General features: G+C 43.0%; 1 protein-coding gene and 1 pseudogene across 1 annotated transcript; one reads left to right on the forward strand and one right to left on the reverse strand.

Annotated features, from left to right (window-relative positions):
* Positions 1 to 1,896: 1,896 nt before the first annotated feature.
* On the reverse strand, positions 1,897 to 12,775 carry LOC122896612 (annotated as a pseudogene).
* A 2,053-nt stretch (positions 12,776 to 14,828) lies between these two features.
* Positions 14,829 to 24,099, forward strand: SNX12 (sorting nexin 12). The gene is made up of 4 exons (XM_044235117.1): positions 14,829 to 15,108; positions 21,074 to 21,169; positions 21,729 to 21,853; positions 22,252 to 24,099. The coding sequence occupies exons 1-4, from the start codon at positions 14,944 to 14,946 to the stop codon at positions 22,352 to 22,354; spliced, it is 489 nt and encodes a 162-aa protein (XP_044091052.1). The 5' UTR covers positions 14,829 to 14,943; the 3' UTR covers positions 22,355 to 24,099.
* The last annotated feature ends 518 nt before the right edge of the window (positions 24,100 to 24,617 follow it).

A 24,617-nucleotide genomic window follows, 5' to 3' on the forward strand; every position in this document is an offset into this window, starting at 1 on the left:
TGGATGGTACAACACTCTTGCCTAGGATAATGGAAGCCACAATCTTTTATACTACAAACTACATGATCAGGAGCTCTAAGACAATTGCATCCACTCTCCAAAGGTCAATGGATGATGCTAAGATCTTGTATTGGTCCTTCTTTTAAGGTTAAGTCTCCATGTTCCTAGTTCCCAGATGGGTTACAAGATGGATTATCAGACGGAAAAAACAAGGTTGCCAGAAAGTCTGCCTTTCTGGGAATGATTATACTCGTGCCAAACCATGTAGAAATTCATTTCTAATCTTAACACCCTCACTTGACATTTAATAAGCTAAAATACCCCAGCAGTCATTCCACTAGCCCAGTAAAAACTTCAAAAATGACAGAAGTAATACACAGAAATCAACAGACGAGTACAAACATCTTACAAAAACAGTCTTGGCTATGAGCCAGCGTTGTCAATTAGTTGAGCTGTGTGTCATAAATGGGGTTTAGACCCAGAGAGAACTGATCTACTTTCTTGTTTTCCACAAATGCCTCTGGGATACCATGAATCCCCATCCAGATCTCCTTTATCAACCAGAAGGTTCCTGACTGTCCCATAGAGCTTGCTAAATCTATAAGCTCACATAGATAGGCACGTCATTATGCAATTTGCTCTCAGAGTAGGCTCCAGAATGTCCAGATCTAGCGTCTAGCTGATCTTCCCTGGCAGCATCAGGCAGATATGACAGCACGTTGTGGGGTGAAGAAATACACAGCCTGACCCTGGAAGGAATAGTGAGGCACAAAGCACAAATACACAAACTTTTAACACAGACAACAATAAACATGAAAATTTGCTAGCTATGCCTGTCATAAAGATCCACCATGAACTCCTCTTTTTCATATGGATGCCAATGTATGAAAGTATACCTAGCGTCTTGTTTTTCCCTTCCCCCTTCCGTTTCCTGTTCTTTTATGTTTACTTTCTCTGATCTCTTTGCTTAGTCTCTTTCTCCTGTCTCTGGCAGTTTCCACTGTTGATCCCCTTTCTGCTTTTCCTGGGGCCAGTCTTAGAGCATCCTTCAATAAGGTCATGCACTCAGTTAATCTGTAAGTGGTATCAGGCCATTAAGATAGAAGTTAAAGAGAAGGAAGGCTTAAACCCAGTCCTGTTTTCCTTGTGATTGCGGTCTGGTGTACCAGGGGACTTCTCCCTCCCTTGAGACTCTCCCACCCACTATGTAAGTAATGCTTGTTTATTCCAGAAAAATGGTAAACTACAGAGAAAAATATCTCAAGTACCCATAGTTCCATCACCCAGTGAAAATTACAGTAATTTTTGCTATATGTCTTTCCAGTGTTATTTATTTCCTTCTACATAGATTTTTTTAAAGATTTTTATTTATTTATTTGACAGAGAGAGATCACAAGTAGGCAGAGAGGCAGGCAGAGAGAGAGAGGAGGAAGCAGGCTCCCTGCTGAGCAGAGAGCCCATGTGGGACTCCATCCCAGGACCCTGAGATCATGACCCGAGCCGAAGGCAGCGGCTTAACCAACTGAGCCACCCAGGTGCCCCTACATAGATTTTTTTTTAAAAAGACACATTTATTCAGCATCATGATCAGACTATTACATTTAGCAATTACAGCATGGGTGCAAAAGAAAAATCCACATTAAAACTCTTTGTTGGAATGCTTTACACTTTCCGCAGAACAGAAACTAAAATAACCTGTTATACAATTAGTCACAAACCCAGTCCTCAAGTTTTTTTGCCCATACACATGAGTACTGTCTAAAACATATCTTCTCTGTAGCAGCTAGGCCCTGCCACCACTGTGCTTGGCTGAGTTCACAAATCTGTTGTAACCTGTGGCTTCCCTGTCACTTCTCTGGCTCTCTTCTCCTGCTAAGCTTTGTTTCCTGGCAGTAATTAAAACCTTCTGCCACTTCCATAACTACCGCTGCTGCTGGAACCGCCATAACACCTTGGTTTCATGGTTTGGCCAAGTATTGGCGTCTGCCATCACAGGAACCTGAGCTTCTTCCTTCAAAATTTCTTCCTTTCATGGGTCCAAAATTTGAGGATTGATTGTTGTAATTGCCAAAATCATTATAGCTTCCACCACCTCCAAAGTTGCTTCCATCATTACCAAATCTGTTACAGCCATCCCCACTGCCACCGTAACCACCACGGCCCCGACTGCCACCAAAGCCACCTCGCCCACTGAAGTTCCCTCCACCATCAAATTTGTCATCCACACCAAAATTACCTCCATCACCGCCACTGAAGTTTCCAGAACCACTTCACCCTCTCTGGCTGGATGAAGCACTAGCCATCTCTTGCTTAGATAGGGCTTTCCTTACTTCATAGTTGTGGCCATTCACAGTATGGTATTTTTGAATGACAATCTTGTCTACAGAGTCATGGTCATCAAATGTTACAAAAGCAAAACCTCTCTTTTTGCCATTGCCTTGGTCAGTCATGATCTCAATCACTTCGATTTTCCCCTACTGTTCAAAAGAATCTCTTAGATGATGTTCTTCAGTGTCTTCCTTAATACCACCAACAAAAATCTTGTCCACAATTAAGTGGGCACCAGGTCTGTGAGAATCTTCTCTTGAGACAGCCCTCTCTGGTTCCACAACTCTTCCATCCACCTTGTGTGGTCTTGCATTCATGGCTGCCTCTACCTCCTACACAGGGGCATACGTGACAAACCCAAAGTCTCTGGAGCGCTTGGTGTTCGGATCTCTCATTACCACACAGTCCGTAAGTGTTCCCCATCGCTCAAAGTGGCTCCTCAGACTCTCATCGGTCGTTTCAAGGCTCAAACATCGAATGAAGAGCTTTCACAGCAGTTCGGGCTCTTTGCGAGGCTCTGACTTAGAACATGATGGCAGTGGGAGAGGAGATTTTAACCATACTTACTTCCTGGCATCCAAGGGCAGAAAGCCATAGATTTTTTTTTAAAGTAAATTCTACTGTCAATGTGGGGCTCGAAATCAGGACCCCAAGATCAAGAGTTGCACACTCTACTGACTAAGCCAGTCAGGTGCCCCATTCTATGTAGATTTTTTAAAAAAAGATATTGTCATAATCACACTATACATATAATTTTGTATTTTGGCCTTTCACCCCCCCCACCTAACATATAAGGATATATTTTTTTAAAGATTTTATTTATTTATTTGACACAGAGAGAGACATAGCTAGAGAGGGAACACAAGCAGGGGGAGTGGGAGAGGGAGAAGCAGGTTTCCTGTGGAGCAGGGAGCCCGATGCGGGGCTCGATTCCAGGACCCTGGGATCATGACCTGAGCTGAAGGCAGACGCTTAATGACTGAGCCACCCAGGCGACCCATATATAAGGATATTTTCAAATGATTACATAGGTTGATAAATATGATTTTATAATCTGCATAATATTCTTTCAGTTGGATGTACCAAAGTTTAATCATGTCCATATTGCCAGCCATTTGTTGAAGTAGTATTAAAACAAGGATTTTCGCAAGCATTCATTGCCAAGGATCTATGTTAAGTACATATAGATTGTCCTCAAACAGTGACTGCCCATGTAATGATAAGCTAATGATAGTTCAATGAGAGCTGCCGTTTTTCAGAGAAAGTATATTTCCCTGTAAAGTTTAAGAAAGTATAGTAAGTGAATCTGATAGTAAGTAGTGTCAGGATGTTTCTCTCCATGATAACAGCCTCGTGTGGTAGAAAGGAAAAAATACTTTGGAATCAGACATTTTTTCCCCTTTAGTCAGTAAATACTCATTGAGGGCCTATTCCATACCAGGGATAGAAAAACAAAATGCTTGCCCTCACAAAGCACGTAGTCTAGTGGAGTTCATGGGTACTTAAACAAGTAATTACATACCGCAGGATAAATACTAAGATTGTGGAAATATGAGGGGCTATCAGTGTATAAAAGAGGAGCATCAAACTTGGACTTGGGAATTAGGATGGATTCTATGAGGCAAGCTGAAGATAGGGAAGGGACTGGAGCAGAAACGGTGTGTGCTAAACATAGGGAACACCAAGAATAAAGGCTTATAAACATGAGACAGACTCTTTTTTACCTGAAGATGTCTTTATTTTGCCTTTGCTCTTGAAGAATATTTTTACTGAACATAGAATTCTGGCTGACAGTGATGCTCCCCCCAGCAACTTACACACATTTTCTACTGTCTTTTAGCATCCATAGTTTATGGGGAGAAGTCCATTGCTATTGGAATCATAACAGAGATTATGTCCATTGCTCTTGGAATCATTATAATGATTAAAGTATGCATTTTTTTCCTCTCTCACTGCTCTCAAGATTTTCTCTTGATCTTTGGTTATCAGCAGCTTGACTATGTTGCACATATGTGCAGTCTTCTCCATATTTATCCTGCTTGGGCTTTGCTGAGCTTGAATCTGTAAATGTATGTGGGCCTTTTTGTTTTTGTTCTGTTTTGCAAAATTTGGGAATTGTTCAACCATTATTTCTTCTAATAAGGTTTCTGACCCCATTCTCTCTTTCCCCTTCTTCAGGGAATCTAACCTTTTATGTTGTTCCACAACATAATTTGAAATCTCGTATATTGTCCCACAGGTCTTCAAGATTCCATGCACTTTTTTAAAAAAGACTTTATTTATTCATTTGAGAGAAAGAGAGAATAAGAGAGAGCAAGCATGAGGCGGGGAAGGTCAGAGGTAGAAGCAGACTCCCTGCTCAGTGACTCAGGACTTGATCCCGGGACTCTAGGATCATGACCTGAGCCAAAGGTAGTTGCTTAACCAGCTGAGCCACCCAGGCACCCTCTGTGCACTTTTTTCAATCCCCTCTCATCTTCAGGTTAGATACTTTCTATTACTATATCTTCAAGTTCACAGACTCCTTCCTCTGCAATCTAACTCTGCTTTTAAGTCCATCTAGTTGATTTTTTATTTCAGATATTGTTTTTCAGTTCTAAAATTTCTATTTAGTTCTTTTTAATATTTTCTATCTTTCTGCTGAAGTTTCCTATCTTTTCATTCATCACTGGGATATTTTTCTCTCCTCATCAAGCATCATCATCTCAGGGTAAGCTTACAACAATTGTCCTTGCCCTAATAATGGGTCACATTTTCCTGATTCTTTATATATTGAGTAATTTTACAGGGCTTCCAGGACTTTGTGAATGTTATGTTGTGGAGACTCTGAATGTTGTTATGTTGTTACATTCCTCTGAAGAGTGTGGATGTATTTGTTTCCGTAGGCGATTAGATTGGTTAGAGCCTAACTGAAATCTCTGCCTTGCCTGTCATGGGTGGCAGCTTAAGTATCAGTTCTGTTTGTTTTAGTCGTGGATGGAAGTTGCTTTGAGCCTGCCCTATCTATGCATGTGTGGTTCAGGATAAATCTTGGAAAGAATTCATACAGATAATTTAGTGTTCCTTTTCTCATGATCTCTTTCTGAAATATTCCCTCACTTCCTAGACACTGTGATTGCCTCAGGCCCAGTTCTCTGGTTCTTCAGGGTAGAAAGATGAGGTTCTCCTAATGTAGTTTTAGTGGTGTAGCTGGTGACTGCTGTCTGCCCTTAGGCTAAAGCCATAAAAATGGGAAACTTGTCCTAAGCTATTCCCTTGTTCCAACCTCCTCCAATAACTACCTGCTTTTATTCACTGTCTGGAATTTTCAGGGGTGTGTGCATGCATGTGTGCATGCGTGTGCATTCGTGTGTGTGTGTGTGTGTGTGTATTTTATTCAGAGTTTATAGTTGCTATCTGTTTACTCCATCAGACTGAGAGTGGAACCTGTGAGAGATTCTTAGATGAGCTTACTTCATATTTTGGGGGGAAAATCATAGCCCTCAACTTCTGTCTTTTTCACCATAACATTTCTCTAAATTATCACTCATCTTCTCTTTAGGTAAAAAAAGGGTAACTTGTTTACTTTTTCCCTTTTCCCCATCACCTCCTGTTTTTGGCTGGAACTACAATTCATCCATCTATTCATTTGGTTATTCAACAAGTATGCATTAAGCCAGGCATTGTGCCAGACATTAGAGGCAACAAGAGTTAAGTAAAAATAGAACCTACTTCACTTAGACTGCTCTCTTTAGGGTTATCAAAGGTCTGTCATTGTCTTCTTCTTCTTCTTCTCCTTTTTTAAAGATTTATTTGACAGACAGAGAGGGAGAGAAAGCACAAGCAGGGGGAGCAGTAGGCAAAAGGAGAGGGAGTCCCTGCCAAGCAGGGAGCCAGTCGCTGGTCACATGGCTTGCTCCCAGGACCCTGGAATCATGACCTGAGCTGAAGGCAGATGTTTAAAAGACTTAGCCACCCAGGTGCCCCAAAGGTCTGTCTTCTTAATTACCAGATCAAATAAATGTATCAGTCTTATCCTCTCCAACTTCACTGCTCCATCCTCCTTTGACTCTGGTGACCAGTCTCTCCTTACAACTCCCTCATTTGTCTTCCAGTTCTTCCACCTCATTGATTTTTTTCCCCTCATTTTCCGGGTAGAAGCATTCTCAGAGACTTTGTCCTTGGTGGCTTTCTTCTCTTGTCCTTGGCAGTCTTACTCAATCTTAGTGTTTCAACTGCAACATACATGCATGCCAAGACTCCTAAATCTCTATCTTCAGCCCTGACCTCTCTCCTGAGATTGAGACTTGAATTTCAGCTATTTGTCTCTACCTGGTTGCCTAACAATCTCATTAAACTGCACGTAGTCAAAAACCCAACTCATTATCTAGCCCCTGAAACTGATCTTTCTTCTGTGTTTCCTATATAGGTTAATTCCTGATACTGGGAGCATACAATTAAATAAAAGCTGGATCAGGGCTGTTGCAAAAGGGATTCTTGTGCTGGATGGGAAATTTGACAATAGAGAAAGCTCTAATGTCCCTTTCAATTCTATGATTCTGTTATATTCCCAGCACAGTGTTATACATTTCCTTCAAGGAGCTCACAATTAAATTGGGGGGGGACATCAAGTGAATGATTGCTAATCCTGATTTCAAATGCAGCAAGAATTCAGAGAAGGAAGACAGTATGCATTGATATAATAAGAGAAAACTAATCTAAACTCTTCAAAGGTAGAGGCTGTGTTCATTTATTTCATTTCTATCCTCATGGCACTGTTCTCTAGATACTGTAGAAACTCCGTAAAGACTTCTTGAATGATTTTGTAATCATTGTTAATGTTTACTGAGTACACATTAAGTGCATAGTTCTTCACTAAATGGTGCATAGGTTAACCAAGATTTGATACAGACTCTGACATTTTTCAATCATTCGGTCAACCAACAAATATTTACTCTGTCTATTAGTTGCAAGACACTGTGTTAGGCATTATGGGGGATGCAAGATGCAAGAGAAATAGAAGTTTTAGTCTCTTCCCTTAGGGAGTTTACAGTATGTTTGGTAAGATGAGACATAAATGGACACAAGGCTAATTAAGAATGCAACTCAGAGCCAAATGGACATTACAGACAATGAGTCTATAAAAAAATAAGTCTGTAACAACTTTAAAATTTACTGTAGACTGGATAGATACAGAGACTTTATGGAGGAGGTAGGATATGCAGTTGGCTTTGAAGGATGGGCAGGTATTAAATAGACTTGAAGTTCTCATAGTTATAAGAAAATAGAATTCAACATAAAAACTTTCAAGCTAAAGACCAAGCAGATGAAGAACAACAGAAGTAGGAGCTTACATCAGAATGTTACTGAGCAGTTATTAGTGACATTCTAGCCCTTCCCACCGTATGCACTTTTTCTCTTTCTCTCCTTTTTCCTTTTCTAATTTTTTTTCATATTATTCCCTTTGTGGTGCCATACAGGGCTAGAAGATTCTTTTTCGAGAGGCTGGTTAAAGACCTGGGCTCCAAAACCAGGCTATCTGGGTACAAATCCTTACTCTACCACTTATTAGCTTATTATCTACCACAATATTAGCTGTGTGATTTGGGGGCAAGTTACTTAATCTGTCTGGGCATCATAAATGAAATGCAGATATAAAGATAGTACTTATGTCATAGGCTTGTTTTGAGGATTATAAGAGTTAAAATATCTAAAATACTTTAAAAAGAGTGCCTGGCACTTAAGTGCTCGATAAATGTTAGCGTTTATTAAGGGAAGAAGGCTAACTAACAGCAACATGATTATCTTTCCAGGCCTTATTGTTGCTGGATAATTCATTATATGATTAGCAAACATCTGTACAGAAGCTGGAGGACAGACCCATGCTGGCTAAAGCATTGTCTTTGGCAACCTTGGATAAACCTGTCAGATGCTCACACACTGAGGCCTCCTCATTTTCCCCCAAACTGCCCTCACCCCTAGGTGATCCAGAGAGACTTTAGTAAAATAAATAAAATCACCAACTTAAGTAGACAAGCTGAGTATTTCAAGAACACTTTGTCAACATAGCGAGGAAACTGACAACTCTCAGAAGGGATTTAAAGTAGAGACTTATGGGGCGCCTGCGTGGTTCAGTGGGTTAAGCTTCTGCCTTCGGCTCAGGTCATGGTCTCAGGGTCCTGGTATCGAGCCTCACATCAGGTTCTCTGCTCAGCAGAGCCTGCATCCCCCTCTCCCTCTGCCTGCCTCTCTGCCTACTTGTGATCTTGCTCTCTTTGTCAAATAAATAAATAAATAATCTTAAAAAAAAAACCTAAAGATAAATAAATAAAGTAGAGACTTAGCCCATAGGGAGGCGCCAGGTGAACTTAGGGCTAAATGAACATCTGGAGGGGGAGAAGTCAATAATGTTAGTGGACAGCTAGATAGGTGTGTGTGGAAAGAGAGCAGGGCTCTACAGAAAGGCGGCTAAACTCTGGATCCACATTCCCCGAAGTACAAATTGTGCGTCATGAGTGCTGTTCTCTGGTTTTCTTCACTGCATTGCTTCTTTTCCACTCAGGCGTTCCCCCTACGCCCTCCTTGCAGTTCCAGACCCGTGTTCCCAAGAACACAAACACCCCGAATTATAAGGGCTTTTGATTTGCTGTTTCCTTGGGACAGTCTGAATAAAGACTAGAGAGAACTTCTTGTCAGTATGATTGCATAATACAGACTTGGAGATTGTGCAATCTCCCTTTGGAAAAATTTATGAGCAGAAACATGGATAGGCATTTGATTAAGGTACAATAATGGGCAGGAGGATGAACAAATAAGATTTCTTCCAATTTAAGGATCCTAAATCTCTGTCCTTTGTGTCCCCCACCCCCACCCCAGTCTGCCCTCCTGGCGAAACCCGAAAGAGAGAAAAATGGATATTGCTCACATTGAGTTTTTTTTTTTTTAAGATTTTATTTATTTATTTGACAGAGAGAAATCACAAGTAGATGGAGAGGCAGGCAGAGAGAGAGAAGCAGGCTTCCTGCTGAGCAGAGAGCCCGATGCGGGCCTCGATCCCAGGACCCTGAGATCATGACCTGAGCCGAAGGCAGCGGCTTAACCCACTGAGCCACCCAGGCGCCCTCACATTGAGTTTTGATGTCACCTGCTTGCCAAGACATTTGACTGGGCTATTTCTTTTTCTTGGTGTGATGATTAAGGTACAGAGGATAACTGTGCCTTGTTCAACATCACTTGGTAACTGTGAAGCTCTGTGCCTCTCATGAAAAGCAAAAAAAATGTGTGTGTTTGTGTGTGCATGTGCTCGTGCGCCAGCTGGTAACAGCTGTTATCTGTTATTACTGCACAGGATTTAATTAGCCCAGTACCTTCTACTCTCCCCCCACCATCAAGTCTTTCTCTTTAGAGAAAAGACCATGTATTTACACCTTATTATGAATTTAACTTGTACAAGTTTCCTAAGACTGTTTGATTTTAAGCCTTCACTTACCTGTATATTCAACTTCCCACTTTGTATGAAATCCCTCTCCCCCAGCTGTTAAACATATTCAAGTCTCTTCTCCCTTTAAATAAACAAACCGTTTTTTAACAGCGCATTGCCCTCTAGCTACCACATTTCCTTCTTAGCCAGCTTCTCAAAAGAATAGTCTCTACTAAACATTTCCACTTCTCCAGCTCTGATCGGATTCTCAGTCCACAGGCATCTGGGCTCTATCCCTCATGCTCCACTGAAACTGCTCTCATTTAAGCAGTTGTCAAATGTAGTGGACGGTTCCCAGGCCTTATATTACTTGACCGTTGCACTGTATTAAACACTGTAACTACCTACTTGCTTGCTCCTTTTGGAAAATTCCTTATCCCTCCCCTTAAGATCACTATTGTCACCTGGTTCTCATTCTGCTTCTCAGATTATTTCTTCCTGGTCTCCTTCACAAGTTTCTCTTCCTGTGCCTACACTTTAATATTTTTTTGCAAATGGAAATTCTTTTTTCTGATTAAAAAAATATATGTTCATATTTAAAAATCAGACCCTTTAGAAAATTATAAATAAAAACATAAATTCCAACTGAAACCTCACCACAAAGAGATAACCACTACTAACCTTTTGATTTATATCCTTCCAGTCTTTAAGAATTATATATATTGGGGCACCTGGGTGGCTCAGTGGGTTAAAGCCTCTGCCTTCAGCTCATGATTTCAGGGTCCTGGGATCGAGTCCCACATTGGGCTGTCTGCTTAGCAGGGAGCCTGCTTCCCCCGCTTCCCCCTCTCTCTCTCTGCTTGCCTCTCTGCCTACTTGTGATCTCTCTGTCAAATAAATAAAATCTTTAAAAAAGAACTATATATATATCATATCCGGTGGTCTCACATCACAATATATACTACCAGTTTTTTTTTCCCTTTTTCGTGGGCATCATTCCATATCAGTGAGTAAAAAACATCATTTTAAATGGCTATAAAAGAGAACCCTGAATTTGGCCATTTATACAAAAGACTGTTTTATATAGGAAGTGACTGAGATACAAAGTCTGTAAAATATAGGACCCACTACTCCTATGTGAGACTCACCATATAAACCCATTTGCAAGCTAGAAAAAAAATGGCTACAAAATTATTCCAGGGGTGCCTGGGTGGCTCAGTGGGTTAAAGCCTCTGCTTTCGGCTCAGGTCATGATCCCAGGGTCCTGGGATCGAGCCCCACATCGGGCTCTCTGCTCAGCGGGGAGCCTGCTTCCCCCTCTCTCTCTGCCTGCCTCTCTGCCTACTTGTGATCTCTGTCAAATAAATAAATAAAATCTTTAAAAAAAATTCCATTACGTAAAAATGACAATTATGCACTCTTAAAGACAAGCTCCATATATTGGTATCTTTATGTGACTGATTATTTTCTCAGGATAAATGATTGGAAGTGAAATTTTTGAGTCATCAGTTTCTGTAAATAACATTAAAAATTTTCTTTAAATACAAAAATACTTAAACACAAATGCAATGAAAATGAAAAACAACTCTCCCACCATCCCTGACTCCTATTCTCCAGAGACAACCAGTATTACAAGTTTCTTGAGGTCAAAGTTTTTTTCAATTCATACTGCCAATTTGCCTCCTAGAAAAACTGCATGGATTTACACTCTCATCAACACTGCCTGCTTTCACCAATTAAAAAAAAAACATTTTATTTATTTATTTGAGAGAAAGAAAGAGCGAGCACAAGTCGGGGAGAAGGGGCAGAGGGAGAAACAGACTCCCTGCTGAGTGGGGAGCATGATGTGGGACTTGATTCCAGGACCCTGGGATCATGACCAGAGCCAAAGACAGACGCTTAACTGACTGAGACACCCAGACACTCCTGCTTCACCAATTTTCAAATCTTCTGCTCTTGCCTCTTCACATTTTTCTTTCTGCACTGTATGCTAACGACTCCCAAATCTCTTTCTCTTACCCTTCCCCCACCCTCAAGCTCCAGGCCAGTATTTCCAGCGGCTTGCTAGACATCTCCAACCTGGGAATGTACAGACACCCCAGATTTTTCTTTTCTTTTTTTTTAAAGATTTTATTTATTTCACAGATAGAGCTCACAAGTCAGACAGAGATCACAAGCAGGCAGAGAGGCAGGCAGAGAGAGGAGGAAGCAGGATCCCCACTGACAGCTTGTTGTGGGGCTCGATCCCAGGACCCTTGGATCATGGCCTGAGCTGAAGGCAGAGGTTTAACCCACTGAGCCAGCCAGCCACCCCACCCCAGATTTTTCTTAATGGAACTCATAGTCTTTCCTCCCAAAATTACTCTTCTTTGAGTAACTCCAATTTTGACCGGTGGTACCAGCATCCAACTAGTTACCTAAATCAGAAATCTAGGAGTCATTTTCATTTTCTTTCCTCTCCCCTCAAATAGTAATAACAGCTAATAGTTACTGAGCACTTACTATTCGCACATATTTTGTTTCATTTAATTCTCACAAAAGCCCCAAAGGTGGCTTTAAGTCTTATCATTTCTATTTTACAGATGAGGAAAACTGGGTAACTTGCTCAAGGCCATAGAGCTAGGAAGCAGGGATTCAAACCCCAGGCAGCTTAAGTCCCTAGCTCACATACATGCTTAAGCAGTATTCTCTACTAGTACCATATTTTTTTTAAAGATTTTATTTATTTATTTGACAGAGAGAGATCACAAGCAGGCAGAGAGGCAGGCAGAGAGAGGAGGAAGCAGGCTCCCTGCTGAGCAGAGAGCCTGATGCGGGACTCGATCCCAGGACCCTGAGATCATGACCTGAGCCGAAGGCAGCAGCTTAACCCACTGAGCCACCCAGGCGCCCTACTAGTACCATATTTAATCAGATGAGTTTTACCTGTTTCCTCAATCTCAGTCCTGTCTCTTTCCTTTTCTTCATTCCCACTATCACCACCTGATTCCAACTCATATTGTCGATACTCTCATAATCAGTTTCATTCAATTCAAATACATCTTTCATGTTGCCTGAAAAACAATGCTTCTAACACAAAAATTTGATGATCATGTCTCTTTTTCTCAGTTTTTATTTATTTATTTGTCAGAAAGAGAGCTGCAGGCAGAGGGAAAAGCAGACTCCCCGCTGAGCAAGGATTTTTTTCCCCCACAGGGACTCCGTAGGGCACTGGGATCATGACCTGAGCCAAAGGCAGACGCTTAACTGACTGAGCCACCCAGGAATTCCTGATCGTGTCTTTTTTCCTGTTAAAAATCCTTCAGTGTCGGGGTGCCTGCATGGCTAAGTTCGTTAAGCATGTCTTCGGCTCAGGTCACAATTCCAGGGTCCTGGGATCGAGTCTCACGTGGGGCTCCCTGTTCACTGAGGATCCTGCTTGTCCCTCTCCTTCTGCCTCTTGCCTCCCACTTGTACTTGTGCATGTTCTCACTCTCAGATAAATAAAACCTTTAAAAAAATCCTTCAGTGGCTTCCTATCACATACTTCATAAAGCCGGAGATTCTTTGCTTAATAAAAAAGGATCACCCTCATTGCCTGTCCCCAGACAGTGTGCCTCTCCAAGCACTTTCTTTTTTTTTTTTTTTTTTTTTAAGATTTTATTTATTTATTTGACAGACAGAGATCACAAACAGGCAGAGGCAGGCAGAGAGAGAGGAGGAAGCAGGCTCCCCGCTGAGCAGAGAGCCCTATGCGGGACTCGATCCCAGGACCCCGAGATCATGACCTGAGCGGAAGGCAGCGGCTTAACCCACTGAGCCACCCAGGCGCCCTCCAAGCACTTTCTTTACGCAATGGGAATGGGTAACACTTGCCTAAAAATATGCTGTTTTTTATAGTGATGGCTTTGCACACGCTATTCCCTCTGCAAGAAATTGCCTTTTCCCGTTTCCACGTCTTTTCACATCTCAAGTCAGATGTTTCCTCCTCCAGAAGACTTCCCTAATTCCTCCAATTATTTATGTCCTATGTGCTGCTTTGAACACTCACTTATTTTGTATTTGTCATTAGTTTTATTTACTTGTCTCCCATTCTTTCAGTAAAGAATGTTAGCTCTTTGAGGGCAGAGACCCCATTATTCAACTCTAGGTTGTTAGGTTGTTAGTGTTAGCTCGGTGCCTGGAACGTAAGAAGTGGTTGCTTGGTAGATATCGTTAAATTGAATTAAGTAACTGTGAAATTAGAGGGCCTTGTATTCTGTCCAAAGGATTTCAGGCATCAGTGACATGGGAAATAGCAGAAGAGACAGGTGCAGGAAAGAGAAAGGATGACCTAAAATCACCACCCTTCATGTGGGCTATGTGTAAATTAGTCACATAAACACCAACATGTCTATAGATATTTTCTCATTTAGACACATATTCTCTCTCCATTTGGGCAAGCAACCTCCGAGCAGTGTCAAGTCTGTGGAGTTCTGCAGAGACAGAGGTATGAGATAAATGCCCTTAATTTGCTAATATAATATCTGAGCACACCTGGGGTTAGCTTTATGTGGTAACAAGTGGAGGATGAAGATATGCCCCAATTTTCCTGAAAAGTGAGAAAGAGCAATCACATTTACCCCACCCTCAGTGCTTCCCTGGCACCATAGTGCTGAATGCTTTGCTACATGTGGAGCGAACTGAAACCACCAGCGGCCCAAGTGGCAGAGCTGCGTTTTAGATTCATAGTGTTATTGTTGGAACCCCACCCTCTGGAGAACACCCTTCTATTTTCGCGCAAAACCTTGACTTATTCAGGTCACGGGGCTTCGGCCTACCACTGCAAGGTCCCAGTTTGCGGGGCACTGCCCGCAGCCGATAGATACACGGTACGAGACCTGGTTCTTGAGTTGGGGAGCAGCGATTGGCGGACTCGGCCTGTAGGGCTTCCCAGGATACAAGGTGCCGAGTATCAGAAATGCAGGTTCCCGGGTGGCCGCAAACACCACCCGGAAGCCTGAATGAGGTCTCCGACGACCGGGACTCACAGCCCTCAGCGTGGTCGCTATTCAGGGTGCGGGGCCTGAGGCCAAGGGACGTGCGCGTGCGTGCGTGCGTGCGTGGGCGCGCGTGCGCGGCGCCGTCGTTTGTGGGTTGGCTGGTTATTTTGCAAACGGGAGGGGCTGTGCGCGCTCCTGCCTCCGGCCTCTGTTCCCCCCACCCCTTTCCCCGGTCCCGGTCTCTCCTTCGGAAAGATGTCGGACACGGCAGTGGCTGACACTCGGCGCCTTAACTCGAAGCCGCAGGACCTGACCGACGCTTACGGACCGCCAAGTAACTTCCTGGAGATCGACATCTTTAATCCACAGACGGTGGGCGTGGGCCGCGCGCGCTTCACCACCTATGAGGTTCGCATGCGGGTGAGTCACGGGGTGAGGGAGACAGCTGAGGGAGGACCTGGCGGCTGGGCGGGGAGGGCGCGGAGGACGGAGGGGGGCTGCCATGGGGACGACTAACGTGGGCCAAGACGCTTGGAGGGGGTCATTTGGGGGTTAGGGGCTTCCTAGGTTTGGAGAGAGGTCTCCAGACTAGGTTGTGGCCCTAGGATACGGAAAACTCCTGAGGGGGACATCGGAGTGGGGTGCGGCAAAATAAGTACCTAGTGAGCAAGAAGTGAAGTATGGCTGGATAGGGTGGGGACGATGGAGAAGATTGCAGTGAGGAATAAAAGGAAATAGGAATCCTGACTGTAGCGACAGAAGGAGGGAAGGAAGAGTGGCAGAGGGCTGGGGGGATGGAAAGCCAAGGTGATATATCGCTGGGTCCCATAACTGAACTAGGTTGTGGGAAGTCAGTCTGAAGAGGGAGGGCAGGACGCCCGATTTCTTCCTAATGAGGTCTCCCTGAGATGATGGAGTTAGGCAAATTCCGGATCATAGGGAAGGTAGACTCCAGGAAAGGGAGACAGTGGGCTTGGTAGAGCAGAAATAAGGGGAGTCTCTTTGAGTTTGAGTGCTCCCCAGACTTGTGTAGAATTAGCATCTGAAGGAGAGAAATGTTTTGTGTTTAAGTTTTCTCAGGTACCCCATGCTGTGTCTCATGGTGAAGCCTGGCGTTGCACTGGCATTGGTGGATTGTCAGTTGGTGCTCTCCTCCTGTGCTGATCCTTTAGATTTGAAGTATCCAGGATGTTTGTTTCAGTATTGATTCTCATTTGGGCTTTCTATATACATATGGCCATTTGCCCTTTCTGTTCTAGATTAACTTTTTGGGTTAAGACCGTGGTCTGTGGTTAATGTAATATACGACATTTCAGGACTGCCCCAGGAGTGGCTTCTTCCAATGTGCACTGCAGAGGACTTTATTCTCTAGTTCTTAGTCCACACTGCAAGGATGGAATGTGCAGATACAGTAGTGGCAAGCTTTTTTGCCCAGTTGAAGTGGTTACAGGCAAAAAAAGTTGGAGAACCATTTTCTAATTTTCCTTATGTTTTTTTTTTCTCAGACTAGAGGGCCAGAATATTCTCTATGGACAGCATGCTGCTCAAACAGCATTTGAAGACCTAAAAGAGTGTATGTGCTTTCATTTTTGAATGAATGAATTAATTAAATGAGAGAGTGTGTCTCCTGCCTTGGCTTTGAAATTTAATTGAGAAATGATGATCTCCAAATTCCAAGTTTGGCAAAGTCCAAACTGAAGAAAGAAAATCGAAGCAAAAACTGAGAAAAACTTGCCTTTATCTATATTTGGGGAAGAATGGAAGTGAGATCCCTGAAAATATAATAAAAGCTGGAAACTGTTAGTAGTAGAAAACTTAATGACCTGAGGAAGCCTGGGCATAACTTGTTCAGTGTAAGGATTCTCTACTGTGGGATTTTAGAGACAATGTCTCCATGTATTACCCAAGAGCCTTAGGGACTATGAATGAAATAGCTTTCTTTATTTAGATTTATTTATCTGAGAGAGAGAGAGAGAGAGATGTACATGTGGGTGCCTAGTGGGGAGGGGAAGAGGGAAAGGAAGAAGAGAGTCCCAAGCAGATTCCACACTGATTGTGGAGCCCAACCTGGGGCTTGATCTCAAGACCCTGAGATCATGACCTGAGCCAAAGTCAAGAATCGGACACTTAACCAACAGAGCCACCCAGGCGCCCTGAAATAGCTCTTTTCTTAAGGCATTCTAATAACAACACAGACTGTTCATGTAGTGCCTATTATGTGCCAGGCACTGAACCAGGTTTTACTTTCTACATCTTAGAAAAAAATGACATTTTACAGGTAGGAAACTGAGGAGGAATGCAGTTTTAGTAACTTTCCAAGTACCTATAGCTAATAAGTGAGGCTGGGATTTGAACCCATGTCTGTCTGACCCCAAAGCTCATCATACTCTTATCCCTACACTTTAGTCTCTTTGGCAGTGCTTAGTTGCAAAACAGTAGTGTGCAATTTTTTTTTACCCATTAAGCTTATAATCTGTCCTTTTCACAGTTTTTATTTAATTGTACAATGATAATAGGGTTGATGGCAGTTCCTAGTTCTGTGGGTTTGAGTTATTTTGTATTGTTGATGTTAATTTGTTTGGCTATCTAGGCTTTTTCACTGAATTCAGTTTTGGAGAAAAGTTGAAATAACTGGTTTTTAATTGCCATTTTAGGTGTTCCATCATAGTAGGCATTATAGGAAGCATGAGACTCAACGAATGGGCTTTGGGAGTTAGGCATTGTGTATGGTAGAAACAGATGGCACTGACTTTTTTCCTTCTTTGTATAATAGGTAAATATTTCTGAAGCTGTTCTCTTTTATTTTGCTCAGGAAAGAATTCCCCCCTCCTACCCTCCCAAGAAATGAGGAGTCTGGAGAGGTTTCCTGGTGGCTTCACATGATGTGTGTGGAACTTTCAAATGTCAGCTGTCCTATGGACTTGAACTTTGTTTCTTTCTCTCCTTTCCCTTGACTTTGTGTTGATCAGTGCTAAAGGACTCTCTGTATCCTGTACTACACAATCCTCTCTACCTCATATGATTTATAGGTTGGGCCTGGGAGACTTACTTAGTACACACTAGCCCCTTCCTTAGATGGCTAGGTGCTGAGATAAAAGGTCATTATTGTCATCATCCTGTGGGGCTAGAGGAAGAATAGGATTTTTGTGAGTCAAAGGAGGAAGTCCACAAAATGGCAGTGGGTGGTTTCACTGTGTCTTGGAAGAATCTACTCAGCATTTTTCCTCTTTTCTTTGGTCCTTCTGTTGGCTTCTGTACTAGTTAAGGTTCTACCATTTGGGGATCACAGTATTTGTAATGAAGTCTGGTGGAAACCTAGAATCACGTGATACCAAAGCACTTTTTTTTTTCTTGCAGGATGATGCTACCCTCCCAGCTTTATTGAGAAGTTATTGACATAAAATATTGTATAAGTTTAAGGTGTACCATGTGATGATTTAATACCCATGCAGATTTCTTGCAGGATTCTGAGAATGCTCTCTATAATGGTTTGTTTTGAATGGTTCATACATGCACATGGTATGAAATTCAAAAGATACCCAAAAAAATATACTGTAAAAACTAAGCCTTCCTCTCTTTCTCTGCCCCTCCAGAGGTTCCTTTTTTCTAAAGAAACCACTGTTTCCAGGTTTTTTTTTTATTCTCCAAAAGAATAGATTGTAATAAAATACTTAATTGTATCTCACTCTCCTTCAACTTACTGATATCCTGGGACTTGATCTTGGGTAGAGTTGTAACTAATATAAGTTGGTTAGTTATTTAGCTTTTGATTACCTCTACCTAGAACTGGACCCTGAAAAGACAATTTCCAGACATGAGGACTACAAAAGCATGATGTAGTGAGGACTATGTGAAGCACTAGCATAGCTAGAAGATACTCTTTTCCTGCCCTGAGGCAGTTGTAGAGAAAGGAGAGAACCTAGTTCTTTTTATTTCCATCTGCTGATACAAATTGGCTGGTGGAAATATAGTCAGTATTAATACGTGTGGTTGGTGGTTGGCCATTTCTATTTAGAACTTGTAGACAGGAGGTGAGGATCGGGGCTTTTTGTTTGTTGGTAGTTCATGTTGCCATTAGAGCCTTGGGAAAATTAGCAATGAATAAGATGTAGGAATACGCTGATTTATGTCAGGGAGCAGGTGATGATAAGGCAACTTAATGTGATTGCTACTTTTGCTTACTTTCTAGACAAAGAGAGGGTAAACAGATACATAGGGCCTCTATTAATAGAGTATTACTGAGTAACTTGCACAGTCTGCATTTAGGGCAATGCAAAAGTAGTCACAGCTCCTGATTTCAGTGAGATTAGAGTTTAGTTAAGTAGCAAAACTAACATGACGCATAAAACAATAGTGCATCAGGCACTACTTATATAAATGTCATAGGAGTGTAGAGGAGAGGGAGACCAGTAAATTAAGCTGTTGTTCTCAGGAAAGATTTCCTAGGTGAAATGGGTCTTGATCTGGGACTTGTAGAATGGAGAGGATTTGGATGGGAAAAGCTGAGGAAGGCATACCTTGGAGGTGCTTTTCTCTTGTTCTTTACAGGGAACTTAAATTCACGTTTCAGTTGAAAATGTGATACATGCATGTGATAAATTCAAATTGTTCAGTGAAAAATGTGGCCCTCCCACCCATTCCAGTTGTTTAGTCTTATACTCCAAAATCAATCACTATTATTATGAATAAACATTTTATTCATAAATATGAATATATACACATATATATAACCCCCCTTTTTAAAGATTTTATTTATTTATTTGACAGACAGAGATCACAAGTAGGCAGAGAGGCAGGCAGAGAGAGAGGAGGAAGCAGGCCCCCTGCTGAGCAGAGAGCCCGATGCGGGGCTCGATCCCAGGACCCTGGGATCATGATCTGAGCCGAAGGCCGAGGCTTTAACCCACTGAGCCACCCAGGCGCCCCATAACCCCCCTTTTTAAAGCAGGCTCCACACCCAGCGTGGAGCCCAACATGGGGCTGAAACTCAAAACTGTGAGATCAAGACCTGAGCCAAGATCAGGAGTCCGATGTTCAACTGAGCCACACAGGTGCCCCACAATATCCCCTTTTTAACTGAAGTATAGTTGACACAATTACATTAGTTTCAGGTATTCAGCATAGTGATTTGGCAGGTTTATACACGACACTATCCTCACCACAAGTATAGCTAGCATCTGTCCCCATTCCCTACTGTTATAATACCATTGACTATATTCCCTATGCTGTTATTCTTCTGACTTAACTCATTTCATAACTGGAAGCCTGTATTTCCCACTCCCTTTTACCCATTTTGCCCTTAGCTCCACCCACCTCCCCTCTGGCAACCTACAGTTTATCCTCTGTATTCATGGGTCTGTTTCTGCCTTTTGTTATTTAGATTACACATATAAATGAATTAAATGGTATTTGTCTTTCTCTGTCCGACTCATTTCACTGAGTGTAATACCCTCTAGGTCTATCCATGTTGCTGCAAGTGGCAAGATCTCACTGTTTTTATGGCTGAGTAGTGTGTGTGTGTGTGTGTAGCACATCTTTATCCATTCATCTTTTGATGGACACTTGGGTTGCTTCCTTATTTTGGCTATTGTAAGTAATGCTTCAGTAAATGAAGGGTTGCATACATTTTTTGAATTAGTGTTTTTATTTTCTTTGGGTAAATATACATATCCCTTTTTAAAACCAAGCAGAAAAAAAAAATAGAGGCAAGCTGTATGTACTATTCTGTACCTTGATTTTTAATGCTTAATATGTTTCCAGACTGGCTGATATATTTCACAGTCTTTTCATAGCTGTACAATAGTTCCACTGTATAGGCATATCATAATATATGTCACCAATTACCTATTGATGGACATTGATTAATTATTATAAGTAACGTACAGTGAAACCCCTTGTGGATACATATTTGCATACAACTTCAAATCTATTTATAGGATAAATTCTTTTTTTTTCTTTTTTTTTCCAATTTATTTATTTTCAGAAAAACAGTATTCATTATTTTTTCACCACACCCAGTGCTCCATGCAAGCTGTGCCCTCTATAATACCCACCACCTGGTACCCCAACCTCCCACCCCCCCGCCACTTCAAACCCCTCAGATTGTTTTTCAGAGTCCATAGTCTCTCATGGTATAGGATAAATTCTAAACAGCAAGGGACTTCTAATCACCAACTGTGACAAGGCTGGATGTGGTAAGGATTGGTATTTACCTGGTGGTATTTCAAAGGAGTTCTAGGAACACGGTTCACAGGAGTTATCTCTTCATTGGGACCTGTCAAAGTGGTTCTGATCATTGGGACCTGTCAAAGTGGTTCTGACAGGTGGCTACCACCAGCTGAACATGAGTTACCATCTCTCTTCTCTCACTTTTCCTTCCCTATAGACAAACCTACCCATCTTCAAGCTGAAGGAGTCCTGTGTCCGGCGGCGCTACAGTGACTTTGAGTGGTTAAAAAATGAGCTGGAGCGAGATAGTAAGGTATGACCCCATTCCCTGTGTGGGATCCTTGGAGAAGGAGATCGGCATGGGCTGAGAGGGCACAAGATCATAATCTATATATAATGTCAAAGGCAGTGGAACCACTGAGCACTAGCCAATCCCAAAACACTGGATCTGGGTGATACTCTTGGAAACCTGAAAGTGGTAAGTTTCAGGACAAATTTTAAAGAAAAAGGATCACTTGAATTAGTGGCTAGTGTAAGTCATACAACTTACCTCCTCTGGGTGCTGGAACCATAAAGTATAGTGTTAGGAAAGGCCTCGCTACTGGATACTGGTGGATTGTGAAAGAAAGTGGGGAATATTTGGGGTTCATTTCCTTTGCTTTTGAGGTGGGAAACCTGTCCTTCCATAGAATCGGTTGGGTTTCCTTTTGACCTGAGTCAGCTTGACTGTCCTTATGGCCTCAGTTCGTGCAGGTTGCTGGCAGTGGGAGAAGACAGGCCCTCCCTGATGGGAAATGGGTTATACAGTGGTTCACCCTCTCATTCCCTCTTCACCCTCTCTAACGTGGCTGCTATTTTGCATCTGCCTGCAGATTGTAGTACCACCACTGCCTGGGAAAGCCTTGAAGCGGCAGCTCCCTTTTCGAGGAGATGAGGGGATCTTTGAGGAGTCCTTCATTGAAGAAAGGAGGCAGGGCCTCGAACAGTTTATTAATAAGTAAGCCAAGTCCCTGGGTACTCTTCTTGCTGCTTTTGCCATCACTGTCTTTCTGTGCTTTTGTCTCTCTCTTCTGGAGTGAGATGTGATGCCAGCTGTGCCGTGAGCTGACCGGACAGTAAAACTCAATTCTACTGAGCAGCATTCTGATCCCATGCCTTGCGGCCTGGGAAAGCATCGCATGTTGGCTGTGTTCGGCAATTTCCCCCTACCGTACCCTTCTCCCCTGCTTCTCCTCAGTAATGTTGGTGTTGGAATGGTGCCTTGTTGCTGTCCTCTAGTTGCTTGAACCTCTGGAAGAGCTGACCTGGCCCTTCCTCCCCTGTCCACGCCCCCATTGCTTCGAGACTTCTCTCTGATCCCAAATACTACTGATAACCATCTTGGTCTCTTTATAGAATTGCTGGGCACCCACTGGCTCAGAACGAACGCTGCCTACACATGTTCCTGCAGGAGGAGGCAATTGACAGGAACTACGTCCCTGGGAAGGTGCGCCAGTAGGAGCCCCTCTCACCACTTGCCCTCTACTTTCCTGCTGAAAATGACATTGGTTTTTACACTAAGCCTCTCTCTCTCTCTTTGATCTGAAGTTGACTGCCCATCCCTTGGCCCGATAGACTGGCTGGCATTGTGTTCCTTGGTACCTGACTACACCGTGGGCACTCTGCTAGGATCCTCTTCTCTAAGGAGAGGTGGGAACCACAGGCAGATGCCCTTTGCTTGGGGTGCGGGTGGGGGGATTGGACTGGAAGGTAATTTCTTGGGCATTTACCCATGCCAGAAGGCTAATCTTATGGGGGGGGCGGGTCTTGTGCTGGTGGGGCACTTGGACACATACTGATGCTGCAAGTCCAGGGGATTTTCTTACTCTTAGGTTTAACCAGGAACGCTGAGCAGGGACAGCCCTGCATTTCCTACCTGCATGAACTTTTTCCTTTTTGGGAAGGTGGTAGAGACTCAGACGTTCTCCTTGTTTTCTCTAGGCCTGCTCCCAGTTTTCTCAACAGTTTCTTTTGTTTCTTTCTCTCTCCCTCGTTGCTTTCCATGGCAGTAAATCCTCCTAGAGTCTAAGCAGTCTGTTGTGTGGAGCAAGGTGTGTGGGTGTTCTGGGCCCTTCATCATGGCTCCTTCAGAGTCAGAAGAAAGCCATAGGGCAGTAGGAGAACTCTTGTTGTCTAGCCCCTCTCTTTTGTGGCTCCCCACTCTGGCTGCCTGTTCTGCTCATCAGCAGGTGAGTCAGTGTGGGCCAGCAGTTCTCCCTCCCCAAGCCCTTGCTACCTTATAGGTTGGCTTTGCAGGTTTGGTGGCTTGAGGGGTGGGGGCAACTCACCACTGCCAGGTAACTCCCTAAAGGGTGGGAGTGGATCATTTTCTAGGTACCTCCCAGCTGTGGGGAAGGGCATTACTACCCTCCCCGTTCCATTCTCCCTCCACCCCCCATCCCATTTAGCGCTGCCATAAGGCAGAAGCACATGAACAAACCACACAGTCTCTGACTTCTAAGCACTTTGAGCTGTTGAATGGGGCCCAGGGGCAAGAGTTGTCACTGCCCTCCACAGCTTGGTCACAGGGTTATTGAACTGCCTGCACTCCTTGCCCGTGGAACTCCAGCTTTCTCCCCAGAATCTGAGCTAGCGATAGCAGCTGGGTATGAATGTCCCAAATCTGAGAGAGAGTCTGAAGCGGCTTTCCTGGGCTTCTGTTTGGAAGATAGTGGTTTGTTTGCTGGGGCCTGATACCCATCTCCAGTGGTGGGATGGGAGCAAGTTAACTGCTGTCATGTCAAAAGTGGGGACACTGCTTAGACTCTCCATCATGGAAGGATTGGCGTTCTCTATACAGGGTCTTGGGGAAAAGGTTATGGAGTCTGACAAGACCCTGGTCAGAGAGATTAAGATTGCATTTTGACATGGGATTTGGAGTCCTTCTGAATGTTGAAGTTCCCTGAGGCAGATCAGCTCTCCAGCTGCTGAGCCTGTACCAGGGGCTGAGCAGCCCCTAAAGAGAGGCTCTGCTCCCTTTCCCACCTCCCCAATGTTGGTGTTGTTGCTGCCTTTTTGATTTGTATCCTCTGTTACTGACTTTTTTAAGAGTTCTTCCTTCATTGTGCACAAATGCTGAAAGCCTGAGGCCCCATTTCTGCTGTGTATATATCCTGACTCGGGGCTTTTATTCAGCATACAATGTTCATTCTTCTGTCAGACAATGTCATATTCAACTGTTCATATTAAACCACTGTGAAGCAAGCCTCTGTTTTCCTGCTTAAGTTGTAAATATAGTATTTTTTTAGTGTCTAGTATGTTCTTGGTATTGTGCAGAAATCTTACAACATGGTCAGTGTCCTGAGGTGATAAGTTTTACATTTAAGTTAAAAAAAAAAAGAAAAAGAAAAACAGATCCTAGCTGCCTGTAGTGATATTTACCTATCCTTGCAACTCCCAGTTGACTTGGTCACAGAAGTAATGCAACTGCTTATAGGAAGTAGCCATAGGGCTTAATACCTGTGGTTTGGGTCAGATTTAGCAGATTTGGTTTTTAAGCTCATGGGTTTCTGCTAATTTGGGCAGAATGTAGTATGTGTGTGAATACATATATATGCATATGCTGTGTGTGTACATAAACACGTGTTTGCATGCACTCATCCTCCAACATACCATCTATGAACACTATTTCTTTCATAGGTTTTATACCTCAGTTGAGGTATATTCTCTTTTTTAAAGATTTTTTACTTAAGACTTTCTTTTTTTTAATTGGACAGACAGAG

Source organism: Neovison vison, chromosome X, assembly GCF_020171115.1.
Source record: "Neovison vison isolate M4711 chromosome X, ASM_NN_V1, whole genome shotgun sequence".
Lineage (NCBI taxonomy): Eukaryota > Metazoa > Chordata > Mammalia > Carnivora > Mustelidae > Neogale > Neogale vison.

What these genes read in the sequence shown, in the direction of transcription:
- SNX12 (XM_044235117.1), top strand. Translation starts at nt 14,944, where the DNA reads ATGTCGGACACGGCAGTGGCTGACACTCGGCGCCTTAACTCGAAGCCG. An exon ending in AGCTGGAGCGAGATAGTAAG is followed by an intron (nt 21,170 to 21,728) that starts GTATGACCCCAT and finishes ATCTGCCTGCAG; the next exon opens with ATTGTAGTACCACCACTGCC. An exon ending in CTCGAACAGTTTATTAATAA is followed by an intron (nt 21,854 to 22,251) that starts GTAAGCCAAGTC and finishes GTCTCTTTATAG; the next exon opens with AATTGCTGGGCACCCACTGG.